General features: G+C 37.6%; 1 protein-coding gene and 1 long non-coding RNA gene across 12 annotated transcripts in view; one reads left to right on the plus strand and one right to left on the minus strand.

The window, feature by feature from the left end:
- Positions 1-27,327, minus strand: part of AKAP9 (A-kinase anchoring protein 9) — a 172,350-nt gene that overhangs the window by 102,345 nt on the left and 42,678 nt on the right. For 10 of the 11 annotated variants that reach the window (XR_012432696.1, XR_012432695.1, XR_010585188.1 and 7 more), the window contains exons 4-8: positions 18,856-18,909; positions 18,021-18,191; positions 16,331-16,486; positions 15,321-15,518; positions 7,636-10,023 (exon numbers count right to left, since the gene is read on the minus strand). Coding sequence is in view for 4 of the 11 variants with exons in the window: in XM_005550257.4 (XP_005550314.3) it covers positions 7,636-10,023; positions 15,321-15,518; positions 16,331-16,486; positions 18,021-18,191; positions 18,856-18,909 (2,967 nt within the window). In the remaining 7 variants the exon portion in view is untranslated. The remainder of the gene's footprint in view (positions 1-7,635; positions 10,024-15,320; positions 15,519-16,330; positions 16,487-18,020; positions 18,192-18,855; positions 18,910-27,327) is intronic. The other variant, XR_012432694.1, reaches the window with a different exon arrangement.
- On the plus strand, positions 2,414-5,554 carry LOC141409898 (uncharacterized). The gene is made up of 2 exons (XR_012432701.1): positions 2,414-2,545; positions 5,462-5,554. It is a non-coding gene; the product is annotated as an uncharacterized lncRNA (long non-coding RNA).

The following is a 27,327-nucleotide window of genomic DNA, read 5'->3' on the forward strand; positions in this document are numbered from 1 at the left end:
CTTGTGTAGGGTTTATTTTGTTATTCATAAAGAAGTTTTCATATTCTTTATCTCATTTCTTATTCTTGTCAAATTGCATTGGCTAGGAACTACAAACCAATGTTGAAATAGTAATGTTGAAAGTAGGTATCCTACACTTGATTCTATATTCAATTTTAATGGGAATGCTTCTATCATATTTTATTCTATACTTACTTGATATTAAGGAGAATGCTTCTAAATTTCACTATTAGAAATGTTATCTGCTAAATGTTTTAATGAAAACAATTACTGCGGTTAAGAAATTTCCCTTCTATTCCGGATTTTCTCCATTGAAAAAAAATTATGAGTTATTAGGTTTTTTATGGATTCTTTTCCAATATATATTAAAATGATTATATGGGTTGGACATGGTAACTTGTACTTATAATCCCAGCTACTCAGGAGGCTCAGGTGGGAGCATCGCTTGAGTCCAGGAATTCAAAACCAGCCTGGGCAACATAAAAAGACCCCATCTCTAAAAAAAAATAATAAATTAGCCAGGAGTGGTAATATGTGCTGTAGTCCCAGCTACTTAGGAGGCTGAGATGGGAAGACTGCCTGAGTCCAGGAGTTCAAGGTTGCAGTGAGCTATAATTATGCCACTGTACTCCAGCCTGGCAAGAGCAAGAACTTGTCTCTAAAAAAATAAAATAAGGCCAGGCATGATGGCTCACTCCTGTAATCCCAGCACTTTGGGAGGTCAATGTGGAATAACTGCTTGAGCCCAGGAGTTAAAGTGCCAAGGTCTGACCCGCAGACTCAGGCTGCACAATGGATGAATAACGTACTCAGACACCAGTATTCAGTAAAAGAGTGGTTAGGGGGCCAGGCTGCTCACAGAAAGAATTGCAGCAGCCGCATGCCCTGACTAGCTGGTCCTGTGGGCATTTATTCAGCATAGATTTAATGACAAAGGCTTTGAGTCAACACACTTGTGGGTAATCTGGTCATCCTCCCCAGAGAGAGCAGTCCTGCAAATGATCAAAGGTCTGTCTTAGGACCACATGAGTAAACAAGCTCTTTAGGTAAACTCCCTTACATTACTATGTACCTACGTCCTAAGCTTTTAATAGAATTCAGCTGCCTTCAATCAAATCTTTCACTGAAGCTACGCAAACCTCCCAGCCTTCCAAGAAGGTTTGTGTCTATTTCCTATAACTTTATCTCCCACCACCCTGACTGATCCCCTACATTTTAGACCTGCCTGGGCAACACAGCGAGATCCTCCTGTCTGTACAAAAATGTTTTAAAAAATCTTAGCTGGGCATGGTGCTATGTGCCTGTGGTCCCAGCTAGTTGGGAGGCTGAATCGGGAGGATCACATGAGCCTGGGAGGTTGTAGCCACAGTGAAATGTGACTGTCCCACTGCACTCCAGCCTGGGTGACAGAGCAAGATCCCATCTCAAAAACAAAACAAAATAAAAAATAAAATTGATCATATGGATTTTTTTCCTGCTATCTATGAATGTGAAGTTAACATTAATAGATTTTTCAGATATTGAATTATTCTTCCATTCCTATAATTTGCAGCCGGGCGCGGTGGCTCAAGCCTGTAATCCCAGCACTTTGGGAGGCTGAGACGGGTGGATCACGAGGTCAGGAGATCGAGACCATCCTGGCTAACACGGTGAAACCCCGTCTCTAATAAAAAATCCAAAAAAATAGCCGGGCGAGGTGGCCTGTAGTCCCAGCTACTCGGGAGGCTGAGGCAGGAGAATGGCGTGAACCAGGGAGGCGGAGCTTGCAGTGAGCTGAGATCCGGCCACTGCACTCCAGCCTGGGCGACAGAGCGAGACTCCATTTCAAAAAAAAAAAAAAAAAGAATAATTTGCTAATATTTTATTTAGGATTTCTACAACCACTCATAAGTAAGATTCATCTATGATTTTATTTGTTTGTACTGTTCTTATCAGGTCTTCTTATCAGTCTCATAAGATAACTGGGTTTTTCTTTTGTCTATCTTACCTTTCTTCTTTCCTTCTTTTCTTCCCTCTAGTTCTTTAATTCTATTTTATTAAGCAATTACATACTGGTTGAGGTGGTAAGACCCACTTGTAAAATGGTCTCAGTCTAATATTTTTGGTTGGAGGAGAGGAGAGAGGGAAAACCTCTATGATTTCAAATTATTTAATGGTTATTGGTTTATTCAGGTTTTGTATTTCTATTTGAGTTGATTGAGGTAGTTTATATTCTTCCAGAAAACCATCCAGTTCATCTCTATTTTCAAAATTATTGATGGACATTTATTTATAGTATTCTTTTATGAATCTCTATGGTATCTATACTTATGTTTTTATTTTCATTCATTTGATTTTGTTTGTTTTAGAGATAGGGTCTCACTCTGTCGCCCAGGCTGAAGTACAATGGTGCAATCATAGCTCACTGCAGCCTCTAACTCCTGGGGTGAAGCAATTCTCCTACCTCAGCCTCTCAAATAGCTGAGACTACAGGCACATGCCATCATACCTGGCTGATTTTTAAATTTTTTGTGGAGACAGGCACCTTGCTATGTTGTCCAGGTTGGTCTTGAACTCCTGGGCTCAAGCAATCCTCCTGTCTCAGCCATCCAAAGCACTGGGATTATAGGTGCGAGCAACTGCACCAAGCCTCATTTGGTTTGTCTTTTTTTCCCTGATCATACTCTTCTTTTTTTTTTTTTTTTTTTGGACAGAGTCTCGCTCTGTTGCTAGGCTGGAGTGCAGTGGCGCGATCTCAGCTCACTGCAATCTCCGTCTCTGGGTTTCAAGCAATTCTCCTGCCTCAACTTCCCAAGTAGCTGAGACTACAGGTGCGCACCACCACGCCCAGCTAATTTTTTGTATTTTTAGTAGAGACAGGGTTTCACCATGTTGGCCAGGATGGTCTTGATCTCCTGACCTCGTGATCCACCTGCCTCAGCCTCCCAAAGTGCTGGGATTACAGGCGTGAGCCACCATGCCTGGCCCATATTCTTTTTTTTTTTTTGAGATGGAGTCTCCCTTTGTCACCCAGGCTGGAGTGCAGTGGCGTGACCTTGGCTCACTGCAACCTCCACCTCCTGGGTTCAAGCAATTCACCTGCCTCAGTCCCCTGAGTAGCTGGGATTACAGGCACATGCCACCAGGCCCAGCTAATTTTTTGTATTTTTAGTAGAGATGGGATTCACCATGTTAGTCAGGATGGTCTCGATCTCCTGGTCTCACCTTGGGATCCACCCACCTTGGCCTACCAAAGTGCTGGGATTACAGGTGTGAGCCACTGCACCCACTGGCCCATATTCTTGGAAGTCCAACACTTTACTAGTGTTTATTTTATTTTATTTATTTATTTATTTTTGAGACACAGTCTTTCTTGCTCTGTCACCTACGCTGGAGTGCAGTGGCGCAATCTCAGCTCACTACAACCTCTGTCTCCTGGGTTCAAGAAATTCTCCTGCCTCAGCCTTCTGAATAGCTGGGATTACAGGCACGTGCTCCCACGCCCGGCTAATTTTCCTATTTTTATTAGAGACGGGGTTTCACCATGTTGGTCAGGCCAGTCTCGAACTCCTGACCTCGTGATCTGTCCACCTCAGCCTCCCAAAGTGCTGGGATTACAGGTGTGAGCCACCATGCCCAGCCACTAGTGTTTACAAATAATAAACTTTCAAAATCCTTGAAAACTCTTCTTCCTGTTTTGGTTATTCTAACTTTGCTTATTTTGTTCTTAACTTTATTATTTCCTTCTTTCTACTTTTCTTAAGTCTACATGCTCTGATATTCTAGCTTCTAGAACTAATAGCTTAACTCATTTTCAATATTTATAAAATCAGTACATTTAAGGCTAAAGTTATTCAATATATCATGTTAAATGCATTCTGCATTTTTCAAAAATATTCTTGACTCTTCTTGTGTATTTCTTCTTCCACATCAACTATACAGCAATTACTATTCTGTGTTTTTCAAAAATATTCTTGACTCTTGTGCATTTCTTCTTCCAGATAAACTATACACCAATTACTAAGCTGAATTTCAGTAACTTTTCATTGTGAGTTGGAATGGAACTACATAAGGATTACAGATTAATCTAGAGATAACCTGGATTTTTACAATATTCAAATCTTCCCACTCAGAAATGAGACTTTTCATTTATTCAAGTCTCTTATCCTTCATTAAAGTGTTACAATTTTATTTACATTGGCTTATTCATATTTATTTTACATTAAAGATGTAAATCACTTGAGGTCAGTAGTTCAAGACCAGGCTGGCCAACATGGTGAAACCCCATCTGTACTAAAAATACAAAAATTAGCCAGGCGTGGTGGTGGCCACCTGTAATCCCAGCTACTCGATAGGCTGAATTTGTAGTGAGCTGAGATCCACTCTAGCCTGGGCGACAGAGTGAGACTCCATCTAAAAAAAAAAAAAAAAAAGACTTTTATTTCTCATGTTTAATTTTTTAATTTAATTATACATGTGAATTATGACAAGTATCTTTCTCTCCAATCATACCACGTATCTTTTTGTCTTTGCAATGGTTAGGACCTACATAACAGAACAGCAAGTGACAAAAGCTATTCTGATCTTCCTGACTCCAACGTGAAGGCCTGTGCTATTTCACTGTTGGTTCTTGATAAGTGGGCTTTATTTATTCCCTTTTATTCATGCATTCATTCATTCATTTAAAAAAATTATTTACTGCCTATCATGTGTTAGACATTATTCTAGGCACTAGAGATACAGGAGACTGGGTCCCTGCTCTCAAGGAGCTGATATTCTAGTGGTTCCTGCTGTAGTTTCTAAGCTCCGGTATCTCTTTTGATTCTAATAATTATCTTCGAGTTTAAACACATACACTTCAATCTATGACCTCTCCCTGCATCAATAATTAATCAGTATCTATAAAATTCCTGTCACTCTTCCTTCTTCCTTGCATCCCAACCCTGAAAAGACTTCTATGATGTTTTTATTTTTCTCCTTCTGCCCAAACTTCCTAAGTATATTAGAGATATTTTTGTGGCATCCACATTATTTCAAGCATATTTAGGCTGCTCTTAGGTGTTACCATTGTGTAAGTCACTGCTCGATTTCTTCTGTGAACTTCCCTTTCCATCAATAAAGAGGTCTGTCTTGGTAATGATGAATGGGCAGGAAGTTTACAGGCTTGCTCCCCTTTACTTTATGTAGTCAATGTCACATAGAGGGTATCTGAATGCCATCAAAAGTATTTTTTTAGTATCTCTTTATTAGAGAAAACAGAATTCTGGCTGGGGACAAAGACTCATGCCTATAATCCCAGCACTTTAGGAGGCCAAGTCAAGAAGATCGTTTAATTTAAGCCCAGGAGTTTGAGACCAGCCTGGGCAACATGGCAAATCCCTGCCTCTACAAAAAATACAAAAAACTAGCTGGGTGTGTGGTGCATGCCTGTAATCCCAGCTACTCAGGAGGCTGAAGTGAGAGGATCACCTGAGTCCAGGAGGTCAAGGCTGCAGGATGCTGTGATTGCACCATGAGATTCTAGTCTGGAGAGCAGTGAGAGCCTGTCTCAAAAAAAAAAAAAAAAAAAAGAAAATTAGAATTCTTACTAAGAAAATTTGACCATTTTGACAGCTCAGGGTCAAATGCAGGTCTTCTTCCAAAAATGCTTTCTAAAAGAAATTAAAAGATGTGTGACATTTTCACAAGTAACTGCCACACATTATGGTTTTGAAAACAATTCCAGACATTTAACAGAACACTAATAGTTAAGCAATTTGGCCAGGCGCAGTGGCTCGCACCTGTAATCCCAGCACTTTGGGAGGCCGAAGCTGTTGGATCACCTAAGGTCAGAAGTTTGAGACCAATCTGGCCAACATGGTGAAACCTTGTCTCTACTAAAAGTACAAAAATTACCCAGGCGTGATGGCGCATGCCTGTAATCCCAGCTACTCAGGAGGCTGAGGCAGGAGAATTGATTGCACCTCGGAGGCAGAGGTTGCAGTGAGCTGAGATCACACCACTGCATTCCAGCCTGGGTGGCAGAGTGAGACTCGGTCTCAAAAAAAAAAAAAAAAAACAAAACCGTTAAGCAATTTGAATTTCTTGACGCTATTTAGGCAATTAAATATATAAAATATCTCTACATTTGATATAAATCATAAATATAAAATATCTCGACATTTGATATAAGATCACAAATATGATATATTTAGGAATAAAAAGAGAAAATTTTCCAATGACTTCCAAAGTCTGTAAGATTCTCCAAGGTCTGTTCTCTTTCTCCTTCAAACTCTTCTTCCACTCTCTTGCTCTCTCAAACTCAACTACACAGGCCTTCATTTTGTTCTTTAAACTTACCCATGTCTTTACAATTGCTCTACTTAGAGCTTCAATGTCATTCAGATCTCAGTTCAAATGTCAATTCCTCCTAGAGACCTTTCCTGACCACCATATTTAATGTTGTTATTACCCTCTCTCTCCATCATTCTCTATCACATTATCCTATTTCTTCATAGACGTTATCACTATTTCTAACTATCCTACTTGTTTCATTTATCACCTGCCTCCCTGACTAAAATACATGTTCTTTGAGACCAGAAACCTCTCTCTTGTTGGCCACTATATTCGTACTTGCCAAGAGAGTCAATAAACATTTGTTAGATAAATGAAGAAACACATAAAACTTTAGTTAGCATCATTACACTGTAGATAGCAGAATTTTCCTGTTATTTTAATATCAGTATCTGGCAAATATAAATTATCAGGAGTGATCTGTTATTATATACATATAATTCTTTAACTATATTTAGAGTTAATACTGTTTTTTTCCCTTCAGGTATAACAAAGATTCTGAAAAAACTCTAGGACTTAAATCAAGGGGTTTTCTTTCTTCCAGGAAAATATAATTTCATAACCACCTAACAACTATAAAGACTACTAAAAAGCTTAGGAGTTCATTTTCAGTTGTGGAGACTTGAAAACATCACTATGAAATAAAAACTGAAACAAATCTTTGAGATTATAATAAAAATTATAAAATGAAATTAGTAACTTTTCTAATGCTGAGATTCTCCACAAAGTTATACAAACTCTTGTCTTTCCAAAGAAAATCTGAATCCATTAGTGTGTTTTATTTCCTAAGCAGAATATGCAACATAGATTGAAAGAAAGTCAACAATGGTTTAAAAAAAATACTTAAATGATAAATAAATGATAGGCTCAAGTTAAAATTACATTAGAGGGTTCATTTTCATTCTCTTCTAAGGATATGAATTTATGTTTTATGAAGGTGAAGCCTTAGTGTGAAATGTACATTTTCTTTTTTTCTCTCTTTTTTTTTTTTTGAGACAGAGTCTCACTCTCTTGTCCAGGCTAGAGCACAGTGGCACGATCTTGGCTCACTGCAAGCTCTGCCTCCTGGGTTCACGCCATTTTCCTGCCTCAGTCTCCCCAGCAGCTGGGACTACAGGCACCCGCCACCATGCCCAGCTAATTTTTTGTGTTTTTAGTAGAGACAGGGTTTCACCATGTTAGCCAGGATGGTCTTGATCTCCTGACCTTGTGATCCGCCAGCCTTGGCCTCCCAAAGTGCTACGATTACAGGCGTGAGCCACTGCGCCTGGCCGAAACGTACATTTTCATTGTGCTTTACCATATGTAAATAAGTAAACATACCTGTTCTGATTTAAGTACATTGAGTTCTTTCTGAAGTTTATCATTTTCACTTGGTTGAGCTGCTCTAAGTGATGATTCCTTTGTTACAGATGGTAAGTGATCCAAAATCAACTGTTCTTGCTTACTTTCTTTTCCAGTAGTCATATTTTCAAAAGAAACTTTATCTTCCACCATTATTTTTGATTCTTCACCAAAACTTTTATTTACTTTAGAAACTGATCCTTCAGCATCCCTGCTTGTCATAGTCACAACTCCATCTGATAAGGAGCTTACTTGAGTATCACATGACTGTACATTTTCTGCCCTGTTGTGGTTAATAATGATTTCTAGCTCTCTACATCTCAATAAAACTTGTTCTTTCTCTTGCTTTAAAGATTTAACTTCTTCATTTAGAAAACTAATCTCACCATGTTTCTGTTTCAATTGTTCAGAAAGATCAGCTAGTCTCTGTGACAGCTCTAATTTCTCTCGCTTGGTTACCTCAAGTTTTTCCATGAGTTCTGTTGTATCCTTCTCAACAACCTCACCCATTTCCAATGTTTCTGCTACAAAAGTTTTGTCTTCATCAAAGACAGAACTTTTCGTTTTCACTGTAGTTGGATTTATTCTTTGCAAATGAAGCTCTTCATTAAGTGCTTTAAGCTTACTTTTATACTCTAATTCCTGTTTATTTTTACTGTCTTCTAAATCATCTTTTACTTTGAGAAGGCAAGCATATTCCTCTTGTAACTCTTGATAGTTAACTTCAAAGTTTTTTTCCGCAAATGAAAAAGTGTTCCTTTGCTTTTCAATCTCTTCATTTAGCTGAATACATTGCTGTTTGAGGTCCTCATTTTCCTCTGTAAGTATTTCTATTTCTTTTTCCCAGACAGAGTCTTTGGATTTGGACTTAATGGAGTCTATGAAAATCAATCTTTCTTCTTGGTTATCCGGAGTATGTATTTTCAACATGTCTTCAAGAGCTTTCTTTTCATCTTTAAGAATGCTATTCTCTGCTTCAAGTTGTGTGAATTTTTCTTGAAGATCATTCTCTTTTTCCTTCATCTGTTTTTCTAATAGTTCTGTTTTAAGTTGTAATTCTTGAACTTCTTGTTCAAGTGTACCCTTTTCCTTTTCTTCTTGTCTGAGTATTTCAATTTCTTTTTGAAGTTCATTGATTTGAAGAGTCATTTCTTCTGACTTTGAATTTACAAGAGACTGCTGTAAATCTTTTAGCTTCGAAATTTCCAAAATTAATTGATTCTGCTTAGTTATCAAATTGTCTTTTTCAAACTGCATGGTTTCTATCTTTTGACTCATTTCATTCTGTAAACCATCTATCTGCTGTTTATAGTGAATGCCTAAATTATCTTTAAGTTTTTCAATATTTATTTGATGTTCAATTTCTAAATCTTCCTTCAGTTTGGAAAGTTCTTCTTCATGACTAAATAGAAGCTGTGTTCTCAGCCTCTCTAATTCAGCTTCTTGTGATTCAGCCATTCTGTCTAACACAGCATTCTTTTCTTTTTCTAACATTTCAAGTTTTATCTTATAATTTGTAACTTCTGCTTCATGTTTTAATTCTAGTTCCTTTCGGGATTCAGATGCAGAAACAATCTCAGCTTTCAAATCTTCCACTGTACTAAGGGACTTTTGTGCTTCATTCAGTTTACTTTCTTGTTCAGCTATTGTCTGTCTAGCTCTCTGAATTTGTTCCCTTGAAAAGCTCAATTCTTCAAAAAGGTCTTCAAGCTGTCTCTGCAGAGCACACTTTTCTTCTAAAATTACTCCTAGTTCTTCCTTGAGTTTTTCCTTTTGAGAGTTAGTATCTTGCAATTTTATATTCAGTTCATTTATTGCCACATTCATTAACTTTATCTGATCTTCATTAACTGTAATATTTGGATATGACCTTAAAGCATTCTCCATTTCTCCCTTATGCCGTGTTTTAAGTTCCTCCATCTGTGACACGTGTTGTCTTATTAATTCTTGTTTCATTTGCACTATCTGCTGCCCATACATCTCATCCAGCTCTGCTCGGAGTTGTTCTAACTTTCTTTGTGTTTCTTGTTCCATTCGTTGTACTATATCAGTTTCGAACTGGCTGTCTTTATGATTTCTCTTCTGAAGTTCTTCGACTGTCCCCATTAACTGTTTTATTTCTTCAGAAGATTGTCTTTCTTTTTGCTTAGAATTAGTCAGCTCTAATTTCATATTTTTTATTTCTTGGTTCTTTTGCACAACCTGTTCTTGTAATTCTCCTAGTAATTTATCAGCAGCTGTTAATTTATCCTTTAGCTCAAGAGTTTTCTTTTCTTCTTCTATTATTTTTGTGTTTAATTCTTCAATGATTGTCTCCTTTTCCTGTATTTCTTCTTTATTTGAGTTTTCTACTTTTTTATCTTGTTCCTTTAGGGAAAAAAATGAAAATGTAAGATGGCATTTTTAGCTTCTGGCAAATTATACCGCTTCATCTCATTACCAAAAGATTGATAGAAGTTTCCTTTTTAAAAAATTCTACAAAAAGTAAATGTTGGTCCTGCCCCTCAATTTTTTCCACAATAATGAGACCTAGAACTCGTGTACCCAACACTACTTGTGAGCAAACACTACAGTAGTTATGGCCTTCTTAGAAGAAATTTCTCTTAACATTTCTGTGATTAAAAGTTTTAGTTTAAAAACCCAGTCTGATTTTAGATGTCTCCAAACTGTTATATTCTCATTTTTCTTAATAACTGATCAACATTCTAAATATTTAGTATTCTCTATAGCTAAAGTACTGCATATACTCTAAACACATTCAGAAAGATAAAAACAAATCAAAGTTCCTCACATGTATTCTGGTGACTTCAATGTGTGTCATGGGCAAGGGCTATGGAAAAGAAAAACAACAAAAACAGATTCCTAATGGTCTGTCTTAACTTCAGTCCTGGGCTCTTGTCAGTCAGAAATTTAGAGATATGCAATGCTTAAAAGGTTGAACCTCAAGTGACATCTAAGACAACTATACCATTTATGGCATATCAACTTAGTCCTAAACTTTTGGTTTAAACAGAATTTTGAAAGCAAAGCAGATACTCTCCCCCAGTTCTTATTTGGGATTCTATTCTGGAACGGAGACAAGGCTAAGCGCAGACACAGGCCAAGGCATATTTGTTATCGTGATTACTTCAGCATGACAAAGTCAAGCAGAGGCCCTCGGTCAAAGTTTTGCTTCAGTAACTTAGTTGCTTCTGTAAGTAACAGAGGGCTATAGTCTCAAAGACAAATAAATACATGAAATCTACAGAATGGATCAGAACATAAGTAGGTAAGTAAAATTATTTTAAGGAGACAGGAGTCCCAGGCAAACAGGACTCAAAGGTGCCTTGAATGAATGTATTAACTTATCTAAAGAAGAAACGTCAAGGCTGAGAAAAAGAAAAGCCTCAGAGGGAAATGTTGGCAGTGCCCATTCAAATACAGCCTTTGAGAATTCTGGTCGCTCTAGAAAAAACATTACCTAACGTAGAAAGAAACGTCAGGGCTTGCAGCAAACAGCATTTAAGAATTCCCATCTATAGGCATGATCATTCCTACTGTGAGAGAGATAGATCAGGTTATCTCAGCCTAATGCCCCTGAACATGTGATTCCTCTAAAACCTTTTGATCTCATGGTCACTAACTAACTTCATAATTATTATTTGACTTTTAAAATTCATCTGCCCATGGAAATAATATAAAAATCCAATGAACTTGAAATATTTAGGTCCCTGTGATAATGATTTCTCATTGTAAATTAATAATCTTATTCAAGCTTTAAACATTAGCCTCATGGTGAAACCCCGTCTCTACTAAAAATACAAAAATTAGCCAGGTGTGAGTGTGGGCAACTGTGATCCCAGCTACTCAGGAGGCTAAGGCAGGAGAATCACATGAACCTGGAGGACAGAGGTTGCAGTGAGCTGAGATCTCACCATTGGACTCCAGCCTGTGAGACAGAGCGAGACTCTGTCTCAAAACAAACAAAAAAAATTAGTCTCGTGAACTTGGAAAATCTGAGTTCACTTCTGAGGTAGCTCGTCTCAGTTGACAGGGGAAAAAAAAAAAAATCAGACTTCTGAACCTACAAGTTGAAGGCCAGATTCTGTACTATACAAATTAACCAAGGCAATGAATGTTATCCTGTGCAGCCTCTTGGGCAAAATTCTATCAGCTTTTGTCTTAGTATCACATATCCCATCCAATATTACCATGTTATTACCAAGTCCTGAGCCTTCTTACTTCAAACTCTGCACTACAACAGGATATTAGTAAATCAGTTTAATCTCCTTGAATCCCAGTGTTTCATCCGTACAACAAAGATAATATTATTTCCTCTATCTCACAGAATATGCTAAAATAAAATATCATCTATTAAGGCATTTTTTTCTTACTGCACTATTAATATATACAAGTATAATATATTTACATACTAGAAAGAAATCTATAACACATTTGGAGCCTATGAGAAAGTAAAATCGGTTCATGGTGGTCAATTCCAGTTAAACTGTTAAATAAGTAACTAAGTTTGAAAAATGTTAATGTTATAAAATCTAACTTTTCTGTTTCCTGATTTCGGTAAGGGAGGGGGGTCTTCATAAAACAGTATCATTTAATTCAAAATTGTCCAACACCTGATATAATAACAACCAACAATAATTCTTCATTCAACCATTAAACAACACAAACTTATGGTTTATTTTTCTTAGTGTCACTCATTTCAAAGTACACGGTTTTAAACCACTTATATTTTGTGGTCTTAAAAAAAAAGCCTTGTGGTTGAATACACTATCTTTTGGAAATACACCTGAGATGGTGGGGAATAATATGCTATGGCACGATAGGAAGTTTGCAGGATTAGGACAATGAGAATGAGCTTTTGATCATCGACACAGTTGTGTAAGGAAGGGGTCCCCAACCTCCAGGCTGCGGACCCAGTACCGGTTGGGGCCTGTTAAGGACTGGGCTCCACAGCAGGAGGTAAGCGAGCAGTAAGCTCGCCTCTGTCAGATCAGCTGCAGCATTAGATTCTCATAGGAGCTCAAACCTTATTGTGAACTGTCCATGTGAAGGATCTAGGTTGCAAGCTCCTTATACGAATCTAACTAATGCCTGATGTCATCCCCAAACCATTCCTCCCCCAAGTCTGTGGAGAAAGTGTCTTCCGCCGGGCGCGGTGGCTCAAGCCTGTAATCCCAGCACTTTGGGAGGCCGAGACGGGTGGATCACGAGGTCAGGAGATCGAGACCATCCTGGCTAACACAATGAAACCCCGTCTCCACTAAAAATACAAAAAAATTAGCCGGGCGTGGTGGCGGTGCCTGTAGTCCCAGCTACTCGGGAGGCTGAGGCAGGAGAATGGCGGGAACCCGGGAGGCGGAGCTTGCAGTGAGCCGAGATCGCGCCACTGCACTCCAGCCTGGGCGACAGAGCGAGACTCCGCCTCAAAAAAAAAAAAAAAAACAAAAAAAAGTGTCTTCCATGAAACTGGTCCTTGGTGCCAAAAAGGTTGGGGACCACTGGTCTAGGGAACAAAGACCATTTCATTTCTGACCCTAATGCCTTAGCTGACCCTAATGCCTCAGCTGCCAATAGAACTATTACTCGGGGGGATTCATTTTCTTAAGAATAAAAATTTTAAAAATATGTATATAGTGAAAAACAGATTGATAAAAGTATTCTTGTTACATTCAAATAAACAAAGGTTATTCCCCCTACAAAAATGAATTACTTGAATTTTAGATAATCTCAATTTATATGGCCCACAGAGTAAATATAATACAATCCAATCTCCAGGCTCTTCTCACTGAGCCCTAGATTATCCTTCTACTCTTACCTCCTGGAAAGATTAACCTTCAAAGACTACTGTTTCTAGATAAATTACACCATTTTTTGATCCTTACTGATTTTTAACATGTTTCATCCTAAGTCTTTATGCCTACTCCACACTCTGTCTAAAATGTTCTCCCCATTTCTATCAGTTGAGATCCTTAATTTATCCACTTGTTTACGAAGTAAGTATTGAGTAGCTACTATGTTCTATGCATTAGACCAACTGCTGGGGAAACAAAATACAATTAAAAAGGGGGTGTTCCAACTTACAAACTTAACTGAAATAGAAACTCCTCCACTAAAGCCTACCCTGAATCTCTTCCCTCATGAAGCCAGACCTATTCAGAACTTTCAAAGCACTTTTGGCCCACATTTATCCTGGTTTTGTGGTGTCCTTTGTACATGCCATAGCTCTCCTACTAATCTATGAGTTCCAGTGAAGAAAAGGGCACACTTTAAGCCTCACTGTATTTCTTTCAAGGGCCTGCTACAAAAATAGGTGTTCTGTAAACACTTACCTAATTACTTTTAAGTTACCTTATAGTTGTAAAGCACGTATTTTTCATAATATCATTGTCACCAATTTGTACACTCCCTATTATTTAAAAGCAGTCTCTGGAGTCAGACAACCTAGATTTGAAATCTGGCTCTATCAACTTATTACCTGTGTATACCAGAGCAATTTACCTCATCTTGCTTTGTCTTGGTGTCCTCATTTAGAAAATAGGAGTGATAATGGTACTTCTATTGCACAGGCCTACGGTGATGATTCAATGAGTTAATATGTGTAAGATGCTTTGAATACTGTGTATTATACAGTAAGCACTTAATAAATGCTAATTACTACTATTATTATTATCTAAACAATATTCTTGTCTTGGTAATTTCTCAACATCTTGCAGAAGAACCTCCTAAGTTTATAAAAAGTATTATATAGCATGTACAATCCATCCTCATTCTTTGCAGATTCCATATTTGTGAGTTCTTGCAAAAATTTATTTGTAACACCCAAATCAATGCTCATGGTGCTTTCAGTCATTTGTAGGTGTGCACAGAGTGACAAAAAATTTGAGTTACTGGACATACACTTTTAGCTGAGGTCAGACAAGGTGACCACACTGCCTTGTTCATCCCTTATAGAGAGGACCCGAGGCAGTGCAGTATAGTATAGGAAGCTCCAGCTCTGGGGCAACTGACAGGATCTGAATCCCAGCCTGACACCTGTTAGTGGGGCAACCTCAAGCAAGTCACTTCTGAACCTTGATTTCTCTTTTAAAAAATAAAGAAACAATCTTCCAGGATGAGTAGTTTTTATGATTTAAGATTATAATCAATGTGGTATACATATATGTAAAATATACACACCCATACACAGACACATACTTCCTCCACCAACCCCCCACCAGAGAACTTATTTGCTAAATAAGTGTTCCCAGAAACTTAAGTCTATGGAACATAACTTATGTAAATAAAGAGAACTGACTATATTCGATTTTTTTTCTCATTAAAATCCATAAAATTTCTTTCTGTTGTGAAAATATTTTCTGAATTTCACAACCATGGCTAAAATAAGTGGAAATAATTATAAATGACAAAAAAAACTATAGTTATAAATTCAGATTTTCCTGCTAATTCAGTTTAACATAGGTTGATCACTTTTAGGGAACTCAGTAATGACTATTATCTTAAAAACTCTATTACTGAGATTCCCATTTGCTTTTGAAATAAATTACACAAAGAGCTTAACTATGAAATTTTGTGATTCATGTGCCTAACAAAAAAAGCCACTTGCATAAAAAACTTTAAACTGTAAAGCTTCTACAAGTTAGCTGACTTCCTTAAAATAAACATACCATTTCATATACTTTAATTTTTTCTTGCAAGAAACTAATTTGCATTGTGAAGTCTTCTTTCTTTTTCTGATAATCTTCTAGTAAGTGGTCTTGTTCTTCAAGCTGCTGTTGATGAGTGCGGATCTGCTGTTTGGCTTGTAGTAAGTCTGCAGCTGTGCTACTATGAGTGCTGTTTCTCAGAGTTTCACTAGCCTGCAACTGAAAATAGAAACCTCAAAATGTTAAATTCTGAAGTGACTGTATTAGGGAATAGACACCTTTGGGGTGTGCCTGCAATAGCTCTCTGGGAACTTTGCAGGCTTGAGACCCTAGCAAACATGCTACCTTGGCTAACTAGATAGGTATACCCAAGCTGAGCCAATAAAATTTTCTTTTCCATGATACAGCAGAGAAGCTAGGTCTCCTGAGACTGAGGTAGATATGAGAAGAAAAGTGAGGCCTCAAAGACAGTACTTCCCAAGTTCTCCGTGGCTTTCCAGTTTGTAGTTCCAATCCCTTTCAGAGGCCTGGTTGTATTTCTGCCCTTGGATTCTGGAAACAGCCTGAATCCTTACACTAAATACCTCCCTTTTGCTTCAGCTATTTCAAATTGTTTTGCTACTTGCCATCAGAAATTCTGATTAATGCAATTAGATTCCTGTGGCTCTAATTAAAAGAAAATGGAATATATTTAGTCTTATTATCATTTAGAACCTAACTAAAATAAACCATACCAGAATTGGCAAAGGTAGGATGTGACTACAGGTTAATTTCTGCAGAAATACCCTCAATCAACCTTATAAGATTTGTAAGATTTCAAAATAGAGACAGGGAGGAAATACAAAGGAAATATTAGTAGAAAACCATTTAAGAAATATGAATTAAATTCCTGGTTAACATAGCAACACATATTCACTAATTTTTCATACATGATATAAGAAATGGCTTTTCAACAAATTTAGATTTGTTCTTGAATTTTTAAAATTCATTACTAAAAAACTAATGAATTTTGTTGCATTAGTAACACTTACTTGCTGAAACTGAATCTGTAATTTTTGACTCTGTTCTGTCAACTCTAAAAATTCTCTCATTGTCTCATCCTTTTCTCTTCTTGCTTGTTGTAAATTAGCAGTGAGCTGGGTTATAATGCCATCTCTTTGTTTAATGGCAGCTTCAAATTCTTGTAACTAAAAGAAAATAGTAAGTGCTAGATTTATTTTTTTTTTAAATTGACTATTATTACAGGCAACTTTTTCAAAATAAGAATTCAAAACACATTGGCAGAATTCTTACATTTTGTAAGCAGTCTTTTCCACATTTGAAAACTATTAACTTATAGAAATTGGTGCTTCCAAATCAACTTCAAAAAATTTATCTGAACTAAGGAAAAAATTATATTTGATCCGACTAATCCATATATTTACTTATAGAAGGACAAGTGCCTTTATATTTAGGGGTGCCCCTAATCTGTTCCCAGGCAACACCATCCTAGACATGTTTAATTCCAACTTGTTTCTGAAGAGGATGAGACTGAAATGTATTTTGTCATCCTCATCAACATCCTATTTCACCTTGTTTTCATAACTGACTGCCATAGATAGTTATGGCAGTCTAACCACAGATGTTAGTCTAACCACAAGAGGTTACTTACAAGGACCCACTGACATTGTTTTTCTGTTCTTTTTTGAGACAGGGTCTCGCTCTGTTGCACAGGTTAGAGTGCAGTGGTGTGATTTTGGCTCACTACTGCCTCAATCTCCTGGGCTGAACTGATCTTCCCATTTCAGCCTCCCAAGTAACTAGGACTACAGGCATACACCACTATGCCTGGCTAATTTTTAAATTTTTTGTAGAAGCGGGGTCTTGCTATTTTCACCAGGCCAGTCTCAAACTACTAGACTCAAGTTATCCTCTTGCCTCAGCCTCATGAAGTACTAGGATTACAGGCATGAGCCACCATGCCCAACTTGCTGACATTCTTAACGGACTTAAGTTATATTTTGATGTGGTTTGCACCATAATTTTCTCTCAGGCTGATTACAAAAACATCTGTCTTACTAAAGTGATTTATCATAAAGTTAAAAAAGAGTCTGTGTTATATCAACCCTGTTAATGAAATCCTACTTTTAAGCAGGGTTATTTATGCTGTGTATAAGAACAAAAATTGCAAGTGATATCGTTACCATTTAGTTTTCTGTTTGATTTTTTAAGAGACAGGGACTCTCAATGTTGCCCAGGTTGGACCTGAACTCATGGGTCAAGCGATCCTCCCACCTCAGCCTCCTGAGTAACTAGAACTACAGGGGCATGCCACTGTGTCCCACTAAGTTACCATTTGAAAACCCCCTTCTTTAGGCCAGGCACGGTAGCTCACGCTGTAATCCTAGCACTTTGGGAGGCCAAGGGGAGTCCAGGAATTTGAGGTGACACCCCGTCTCTACAAAAAATTAGCTGGGTGTGTTAATGCATGCCTATAGTCCCAGTTACTCAGAAGGCTGAGGTGGGAGGATCACTTGAGCCCAGAGGCAGAGGATGCAGTGGGCCGAGACTGCACCACTACACTCCAGCCTGGGAGACAGCAAGACCCTGTATGAAAAAAAAAAAAAGCAAAAAGTTAAAAAAAAAATAAAGAAAAAAACATCTTTAAAGACCACTATTATTCACAGTTCCTGTTTCTGTTTTTGTGAGTAGCAAATCAAAAGCCATAGAAAATAAACATACCTGCTGCAGTCCTTCAGTCCCATAGGTAACCCTCATTTCTTCCAGCTCTCTGTTTAGCTCTTCAATCTCATGCTGCTTCCCAGCCAACTCACTTTCCATCATCTCTAGATGAGTCAGACTGTACTGTGCTCCTTGTTCAGAATAAGAATCATCAACACCAAATTCTTCTTCCTAAATTAATCCAAGATTTTAAAGAATTCAGTACTAGCAATATTCCTTAGGGAGAGAGATTAAAATACTGAAATCCACAGCAAGGTCCACTTTAAAACATCACTCACCACCTGGAAGATTACAGTATGGCAACCTACTTTGTTAACATGGCATTTACCTCAAGAATATAAACAGGCTAACCGCAAATTCTGTTACAATTGAGTTTTCTTTTTTTGACAGGGTCTTGCTCCGTCACCCAGGTTGGAGTGCAGTGGCGCAATCTCAGCTCACTGCAACTTCTGCTTCCCAGGTTCAAGCAATTCTCTCGTCTCACCCTCCCGAGTAGCTTGGGACTACAGGTGGCTGCCACCACGTCTGGCTAATTTTTGTACTTATAGTAGAGATGGGGTTTCACTTTGTTGGTCAGGCTGGTCTCGAACTCCTGATCTCAGTGATCCACCTGCTTCAGCCTCCCAAAGTGCTGGGATTAAAGATGTGAGCCACCATGCCTGGTCTACAATTGAGTTTTATAATAAATGATAGATAACTTTGTTTTAGTAAACATTAAAATTAATTTGAAATCACACACAGAAAGAAGTACATGCAGGAAAAAGTTTTGTTAGTAAGCCAGATGATTTTAAATAGTATACAACATTAGTATCATGAGTAGTTTTAAATACCGTACCCTTAATAAATTTGTAGGTTTTCCTGTTTTCATCACAAAACTGCAACCATTTACCTGTATAAAAACAATTTCCTGATATATTATGATCTTAGACATAATTTTATTTAGCTAATAGTATTTCTGTTAACTGTATTCATGTGTATGTCTTTTATTCCTAGGGAAAATGCATCATTGGCAAAAACAGATACAGAGATTAATTTAAAATATCTAAGAGACATAATGACCATTTCAAATGTCAATCATTCCTCACACATCTGAGTGCTTACAATGCAGAAGACACTGAACTACATATATACATTTTCACTTAAGTGAATTAAAGTTCTAAGTGCAGTTTCTGTTGCTCTTCAGAAGTATAAACCTCAGTAAATCCTCTTCTATGAAAGGCTTCCTTAAAATAGTTTAAATAATTTTTTTTATTAAGCCCTATTCATTTTCAAGTAAAACAATTTACTGGTAGAAATGTCTTCAAGTGGATGAGCAAGGTAAGTGGCAGGAGGAGATAAACAGGTAAGAACACTCCCTCAAGAACGTTCCCCTGGGGCTAGTACTATGACAGCTATGCCAACACTGACCCATGTGGAGATTTTCTTTTTTTTTTTTTTTTTTGAGACGGAGTCTCGCTCTGTCGCCCAGGCTGGAGTGCAGTGGCCGGATCTCGGATCTCAGCTCACTGCAAGCTCCACCTCCTGGGTTCACGCCATTCTCCTGCCTCAGCCTCCTGAGTAGCTGGGACTACAGGCGCCCGCCACCTCGCCCGGCTAGTTTTTGGTATTTTTTAGTAGAGACGGGGTTTCACCGGGTTAGCCAGGATGATCTTGATCTCCTGACCTCGTGATCCGCCCGTCTCGGCCTCCCAAAGTGCTGGGATTACAGGCTTGAGCCACGGCGCCCGGCCGTGGAGATTTTCTATAACATATGACTGCCCATCTCCAGCAGTAATCTCTAGCACAGATATTTTTTGGTAGGAGGAAGGAAAATAACAGAATATGTCTTCAGGGTTGACCTAGTGAGAAATTAAAGATCAACTAATCCACTTAGTAATCCTCTTTCCCCCTTAACAGTGCCAAAAGCAACTATGTATCTCCCAAATCTTAATTATTCACACTTCTATGTTAAAGGAATCCAAGATAATGGATTTATTGCTGTTGAAAAGCATAGGATAGACAGGCCCAGAAACAGGTTTAGATCCACATGGGCCACAACACTTTGAAAAGTAAAAATCCTAACCAAGTGTTCTTTATCAGAGTTTGATTATTTTGCCTTTATCATAAGGATGATGTTTTCTGTTTGTTTGTTTGTTTGTTTTTGAGAAAAAGTCTTGTTCTGTTGCCCCGGCTGGAGTGCAGTGGTGTGATCTCGGCTCACTGCAACCTCCACTTCCCAGGCTCAAGTGATTCTCCTGCCTGAGGAGAATCAGCCTCCCAAGTAGCTGGGACTATAGGTGAACATCACCATGCCCAAGTTGGTCTCAAACTCCTGACCTCAGGTGATCCACCTGCCTTGGCCTCCCAAAGTGCTGGTATTACAGGCATGAGCCACTGCACCCAGCTAAGGACAATTTCCGAAAAGCAAAGCTAAAGTTAAAAAAAAAAAAAAAATTCTATGGTAAAACAATATTGCAATTGGTGAAAACTATTAGAAGGCAGGGGTACTAACTCTATTAAGATTATTAATATCAATAAGACAGGTGCAGTTGTGCATGCCTGTAGTCCCAGCTGCAAGGGAGACTAAGGCAGGAGGATTGCTTGAGCCCAGGAGTTTGAGGATATAGGGCACTACTGGCACACCCATTAATTGCCACCACACTCCACTGTGGGCAACATACTGAGAACGTCTCTAAAAAAATTTATTTTTAATTGGGAGAAAAGATTATTAGTATCAAGTCATTTGCAATAACTTTCAAATTAAATACTTCTAAATTGCAATTAGCTTTCCTTGATCCTGAAATGAAGCATTCTGATGTGTCCTCTAAAATATTTTACTGTAGCCTACTGGTGTAACGAAATGGATGTTTATGAATACAGTAATCTTCCTTAATCCACAGGGGATATGTTCCAAGAACCCCAGTGGATGCCTGAAATCATAAATAGTATTGAAGCCCATGTACACTATGTTTTTTTGATCTGATAAGGTAGACAGACTAAGTGAATACGAGATGGACAGAGTATATGGTGTGGATCTACTGTATGTTCAAAGGGATGATCCACATCTTGGGTGGGATGAATGGGATGTGGCAAGACTTCCCCATGCTACCCAGAACAAGGCACAATTTAAAACTTACGAATTGTTTATTCTGGAATTTTCCATTTAATATTTTCAGATAATGGTTGACTACAGAAAGTAAAAACAAGGATAAGGGGACTACTGCTTCTTCAAATATGATATAAAGCAATGAATATTCCTTTAAGGAGTGATGATGTCAGTATTACATGAATCAGTTATCAGTTTGTAATAATTATGTTTATAAAATTTCATCTAATACTTTATTTAGCCACTGCTGTTTCATTTTTCTCTAATTCAGACAAGCAAATGTTATACTTGAACTCATATATATTGAATTCTTAAAATACTATTAATACACGACTGTTTTTCAAAACATATCTATGCTATAATAAATGTAAAACTTATCAATATTAATAAATTTGAAAAGTTTAACATCATATAAATTGGTTATAAAAGATTATTCACCAGAACTAAACTAAAACACACTATATTCCAAAGTTAGAATAGGAACACTTAACAGAATATCAGGATCATTAATAGTTAACAATAAATTATTCTATTTTTAATTTAGATAATTATTTTATTGATATCTAAAGGGTATTTTTCGCTTCTGCTAAAATTAGGCTTCTAACACTGTACTTACTTCTAACACTATACATACTTCATGTGAAAGTAAATAAATGATTTGACACATGAAGATTAGATTAACAGACTCCTTCAGCAGAAAAAAGCTCAACTTCTCTCAATGTCCTTTTTTACTGTGGCATTTGTTGAAGTTATTTAACCTACAGACTATGTTAATATATTCCTTCTGCATTCACAGAAAAATTTACTCTATTTGCACAGACGACTCAAAGATCTGGGAAAGTACAAGTGAGGTACATTTCAAATTCTAAAATGTTTTATAGAGGTATCACATCATAACAAGATTGTTATTCAGAAAGAATCAGAGGAAAGGTAACTTTCATTGTGTGACTATAAAATGGCCTTCACACAAAAACTCATCCTTGTGGTGAACACTAGGCTGATGAAACAAAAAAGAACAACTCATCCTTACTTATGATTAATGCCTTATTCTTATACTTAATTTGGAAATATATACGTTAAAAACATTACTACTGAATATTTTCACAAAAAATAAAAATCTGATGGCTCATAAAAGTTCATGAAAATTATAAGAGTTCAATGGTGCCTAAATGACTCATGGAGTTGGAATCAAGTAATTAATGAGATTAAAACAAATGTCATAAACCATACAAGCACTTCGTTAAAAAGTATTCAATAATCAGATGAAATCTATAATAAAGTGAATACCCAATTACTATCATTTCATCTTCCTATACAAGACAAGTATATTTATTTACTTGTCTTGACTCTATATTGCCTGTATTCCCAACTTCCTCCAAATAACCCTGCTCAAAGGGTATCAAAAACAATTCATGTAAATATGGCATTCTGGACATGAAATGTTCCTTCATTAATGATTGAAGATGATTGCATATAATTTAATTTGTAAGAAGAGTATTTTTCATTTAGTCTGATTTCTCCAGTGTACATAATAGGATACATATTTCTACAAAAGATATCTTGGAATAGAATTATTTGACTAATTCTAAGATGGAACCAGTTTTCCAACCCAATGAGTGTACTAGTCACAGCAGTCAAGAACATTAAACCCACAACATACCTAAATAAATACAATTTACAAACTAAGTTCTAATCAAATATTATCAGAACCTGAAATCCCTCTGAGAACAATTTATTAAGGGAATCCTCATCACTCATTTCATAAAAACATAGTGTAAAGAAAAGTATACTTCAAGTGATGAGCAATTTTAAAAACCACGCTTTGCTGAATGTCTAATGTATACCAATCATGTATTAAACATTCTCAAGGTTATTTTGTGAACTAGTTTGTGAGGTACGCAACTATCCTGTCAGGTAGATATTATTATCGTCCCCCATTTTACAGTTCAAAAAATGGTATTTCACCTAATGTAAATGACTAGTTGATGGGTGCAACAAACCAACATAGCATATGTATACCTATGTAACAAACCTGAACATTGTGTACATGTACCCTAGAACTTAAAGTACAATAATAATAATAATAATAAAACAAACTGTATTTCAGAGTTTAAGTGATGTGCCCAGGTTCATAGAGCTCAAAGGTGATGAAGTATGTAAACAGGACTTTCTGGCTCCAAAGTCCCCCTGCTCTTTTCTTACATTTTATTGCCCTATTTACCAGAAAAACGACAGTCATAAAATACAAGATAATTATGTGGTCTATGATTAAAACTACTTGCTTTCAAAATTTTAGAATACTCAAATACAATCTAGATCTCCCAAGATTATTAAACTTTGCAAATATGTCATTGCAGTGAAGTTATGATGTTACATGCTGCCCAGAAATCTTTCTCTCTCTCTTTCTCTTTTTGAGACAAAGTCTCACTGTGTCACCCAGGCTGGAGTGCAGTGGTGTGATCATTAGGTCATTGCAGCCTCAAACTCCTGGGTGCAAGGGATCTTCCTACTTCATTCTCTTGAGCAGCTGGGAGTACAGACACATACTATCGCCTAATTTTTTTTTTTTTTTTTTCAGATGGGGTCTTGCTCTGTCACCGAGGCTGGAGTGCCAGTGGTGCCACCTCAGCCTCCCAAGTAGCTGGGACTACATGTGCTCGCCACTATGCCTGGCTAATTTTATTTTATTATTTTAATTTGTAGAGATGACATCTCCCTATGTTGCCAAGGCTGGTCTCGAACTCCTGAGCTCCAGTGATCTTCCCACCCTGGCCTCCCAAAGTGCAGAGATTACAGGTGTGAGCTACTATGCCCAGCCAATAAATCTCATTTTTTAGGTGTGCTATTGAGAGATAATTCCACAAAAGTTCCAATATAAAAACTATTACAGTATGAGATTTATTTCTCAGGTTATAAATTTGGTCCACTGATGATTCTTCCGCCTCCTGAATATGTGGATATGGCTTAGAAGTTTCCTGTAATTCTAGTTCAGTCAAGCCAGTCTAATATTATTAAATGGAGGAATTCAAGCCTCAAAACTAGCCTACAGTATCATAGATCCAACTAGCATCCATCTTAGCAATTTTGACGACACATATCAAACATTTCATCAACGATCAACTTTACTTCTATGTTTTCTCTAGACATAGTGAATCTATAAATTTGTCAAAGTATAATCCATTGTGAATCTATACATAACACATATAATATTACTAGGGTTATAATTCAAACCAGGTCAAATCTGTCAAAAATTATTTCATAATTATCTTTTTTCTTTTTTTTTTTTTTTGAAATGGAATTTCATCCTTGCCCAGGCTGGAGTCCAATGGCGCTATCTCGGCTCACTGTAACCTCCACTTCCTGGATTCAAACAATTTTCCTGCCTCAGCCTCCTGAGTAGCTGGGACTACGGGCATGCACCATTATGTTCAGATAATTTTTGTTATTTTTAGTAGACATGGGTTTGCACCATGTTGGTCAAACTGGTCTCAAACTCCGACTTTGGCCTCCCAAAGTGCTGGGATTACAGGCATGAATGAGCCACCATGCCAGGCCCATAATTATCTTTTTTCAATGTAATCTTCTAAGTTACTGTTTATTCCACACGGTAAGACAGCTCATCAATTTAGTTTTTTTGACCAACATTAACAAGAAACAGTATTATCACAAGCTATGTCATACTGTGTAAGAATAAGTATCTTTCCAAGAACTTGTTTGAAAAAAAGTATGCACATGTACATATTTATTCATATATAATTATTCACGTATACAACTATAAACATATGTAACTATATATATATGAAATTACAAACATGTATGTAAAATATATTTCTCACCACGAGCTATGGTCAACAAGAATGATAAATACTGTTCTAAGTTTTATTGGTCGTGCTTATATTTAAATACTATTTGTACCTTACCTTAAAACACATCGTATTTACTAGGTATCACAGATAAATAGTTTCAGTACATTTTTCGGAACCTGATAATCTTCACCAGTTTTTTAATTTAAAAAATTTAGCTGAAGACTGTCTTATTATAACAAGAATTTCCCATATTATTAATTCACATTTTTCTAAAGAAAACCTGAAAATCACCATCTTTTGATCTCTTTAGCTTTTCAAATCAATATTTAAAATTAAAATTTGTAAGGATCCGTTCCAAGAAGGCCAAATAGGAACAGCTCCGGTCTGCAGCTCCCAGCGTGATCGACACAGAAGACGGGAGATTTCTGCATTTCCAACTGAGGTATCTGGTTCATCTCACTGGGACTGGTTGGACAGTGGGTGCAGCCCATGGAGGGCGAGCTGAAGCAGGGTGGGACGTTGCCTCACCCCGGAAGTGTAAAGGGTCAGAGAATTTCCCTTTCCTAGCCAAGGGAAGCCACGACAGACTGTACCTGGAAAAACAGGACACTCTTGCCCAGTACTGCGCTTTTCCAATGGTCTTAGAAACTGGCAGACCAAGAGATTCTCTCCCGTGCCTGGCTCAGCAGGTCCCATTTTTTCCATCTAGAAGAAATGGATGAATTCCTGGATATGTACACCCTCCCAAGACTAAACCAGGAAGAAGTTGAATCTGTGATTAGACCAATAACAGGCTCTGAAATTGAGGCAATAATTCATAGCCTACCAACCAAAAAAAGTCCAGGACCAGACGGATTCAAAGTCAAATTCTACCAGAGGTACAAAGAGGAGCTGGTACCACTCCTCCCGAAACTATTCCAATCAACAGTAAAAGGGGCAATCAGCCGGGCGAGGTGGCTCATGCCTGTAAATCCAGCACTTTGGGAGGCCAAGGTGGAGAGATCATGAGGTCAGGAGTTCGAGACCAGCTTGACCAGCATAGTGAAACCCCATCTCCAATAAAAATACAAAAAATTAGCCAGGCATGGTGGCGCACACCTGTAGTCCCAGGTACTCAGCAGGCTGAGGCAGGAGAATTGCTCGAACCTTGCAGGCTAAGATTGCAGCGAGCTGAGATCGCGCCACTGCACTCCAGCCTGGGCAACAGAGTGAGACTCTGCCACAAAAAAAAAGCCGGGGGGGAGGGAATCCTCCCTAATTCATTTTATGAGGCCAGCATCATCCTGATACCAAAGCCTGGCAGAGACACAACAAAAAAGAATTTTAGACCAGTATCCCTGATGAACATCGATGCGAAAATCCTCAATAAAATACTGGCAAACCGAATTCAGCAGCACACCAAAAACCTTATCCACCATGATCAAGTGGGCTTCATCACTGGGATGCATGGCTGGTTCAACATATACAAATCAATAAATGTAATCCATCACATAAACAGAACCAATGACAAAAACCACTTGATTATCTCAATAGATGCAGAAAAGGCCTTCAACAAAATTCAACAGCCTTTCATGCTAAAAAATCTCAATAAACTAGGTATTGATGAACGTATCTCAAAATAATGAGAGCTATTTATGACAAACCCACAGCCAACATCATACTCAATGGGCAAAAACTGGAAGCATTCCCCTTGAAAACTGGCACAAGACACCAATGCCCTCTCTCACCACTCCTATTCAACATAGTGTTGGAAGTTCTGGCTAGGGCAATCAGGCAAGAGGAAGAAATAAACGGTATTCAATTAGGAAAAGAGGAAGTCAAATTGTCCCTGTTTGCAGATGACATGATTGTATATTTAGAAAACCCCACTGTCTCAGCCCAAAGTCTCTGTAAGCTGATAAGCAACTTCAGCCAAGTCTCAGGATACAAAATCAATATGCAAAAATCCCAAGCATTCTTATACACCAATAACAGACAGAGAGCCAAATCATGAGTAAACTCCCATTCACAACTGCTTCAAAGAGAATAAAATACCTAGGAATCCAACTTACAAGAGATGTGAAAGATCTCTTCAAGGAGAACTACAAACCACTGCTCAATGAAATAAAAGAGGACACAAACAAATGGAAAAACATTCCATGCTCATGGATAGGAAGAATTAATATCGTGAAAATGGCCATATTGCCCAAGGTAATGTATAGATTCCATGCCATCCCCATCAAGGTACCAATGAGTTTCTTCACAGAATTGGAAAAAACTACTTTAAACTTCATATGGAACCAAAAAAGAGCCCGCATTGCCAAGACAATCCTAAGCAAAAGGAACAAAGCTGGGGACATCATGCTACCTGACTTCAAACTATACTACAAGGCTACAGTAACCAAAACAGCATGGTACTGGTACCAAAACAGAGATA

The sequence above is a fragment of the Macaca fascicularis genome, chromosome 3 (assembly GCF_037993035.2).
Source record: "Macaca fascicularis isolate 582-1 chromosome 3, T2T-MFA8v1.1".
Classification (NCBI taxonomy): domain Eukaryota; kingdom Metazoa; phylum Chordata; class Mammalia; order Primates; family Cercopithecidae; genus Macaca; species Macaca fascicularis.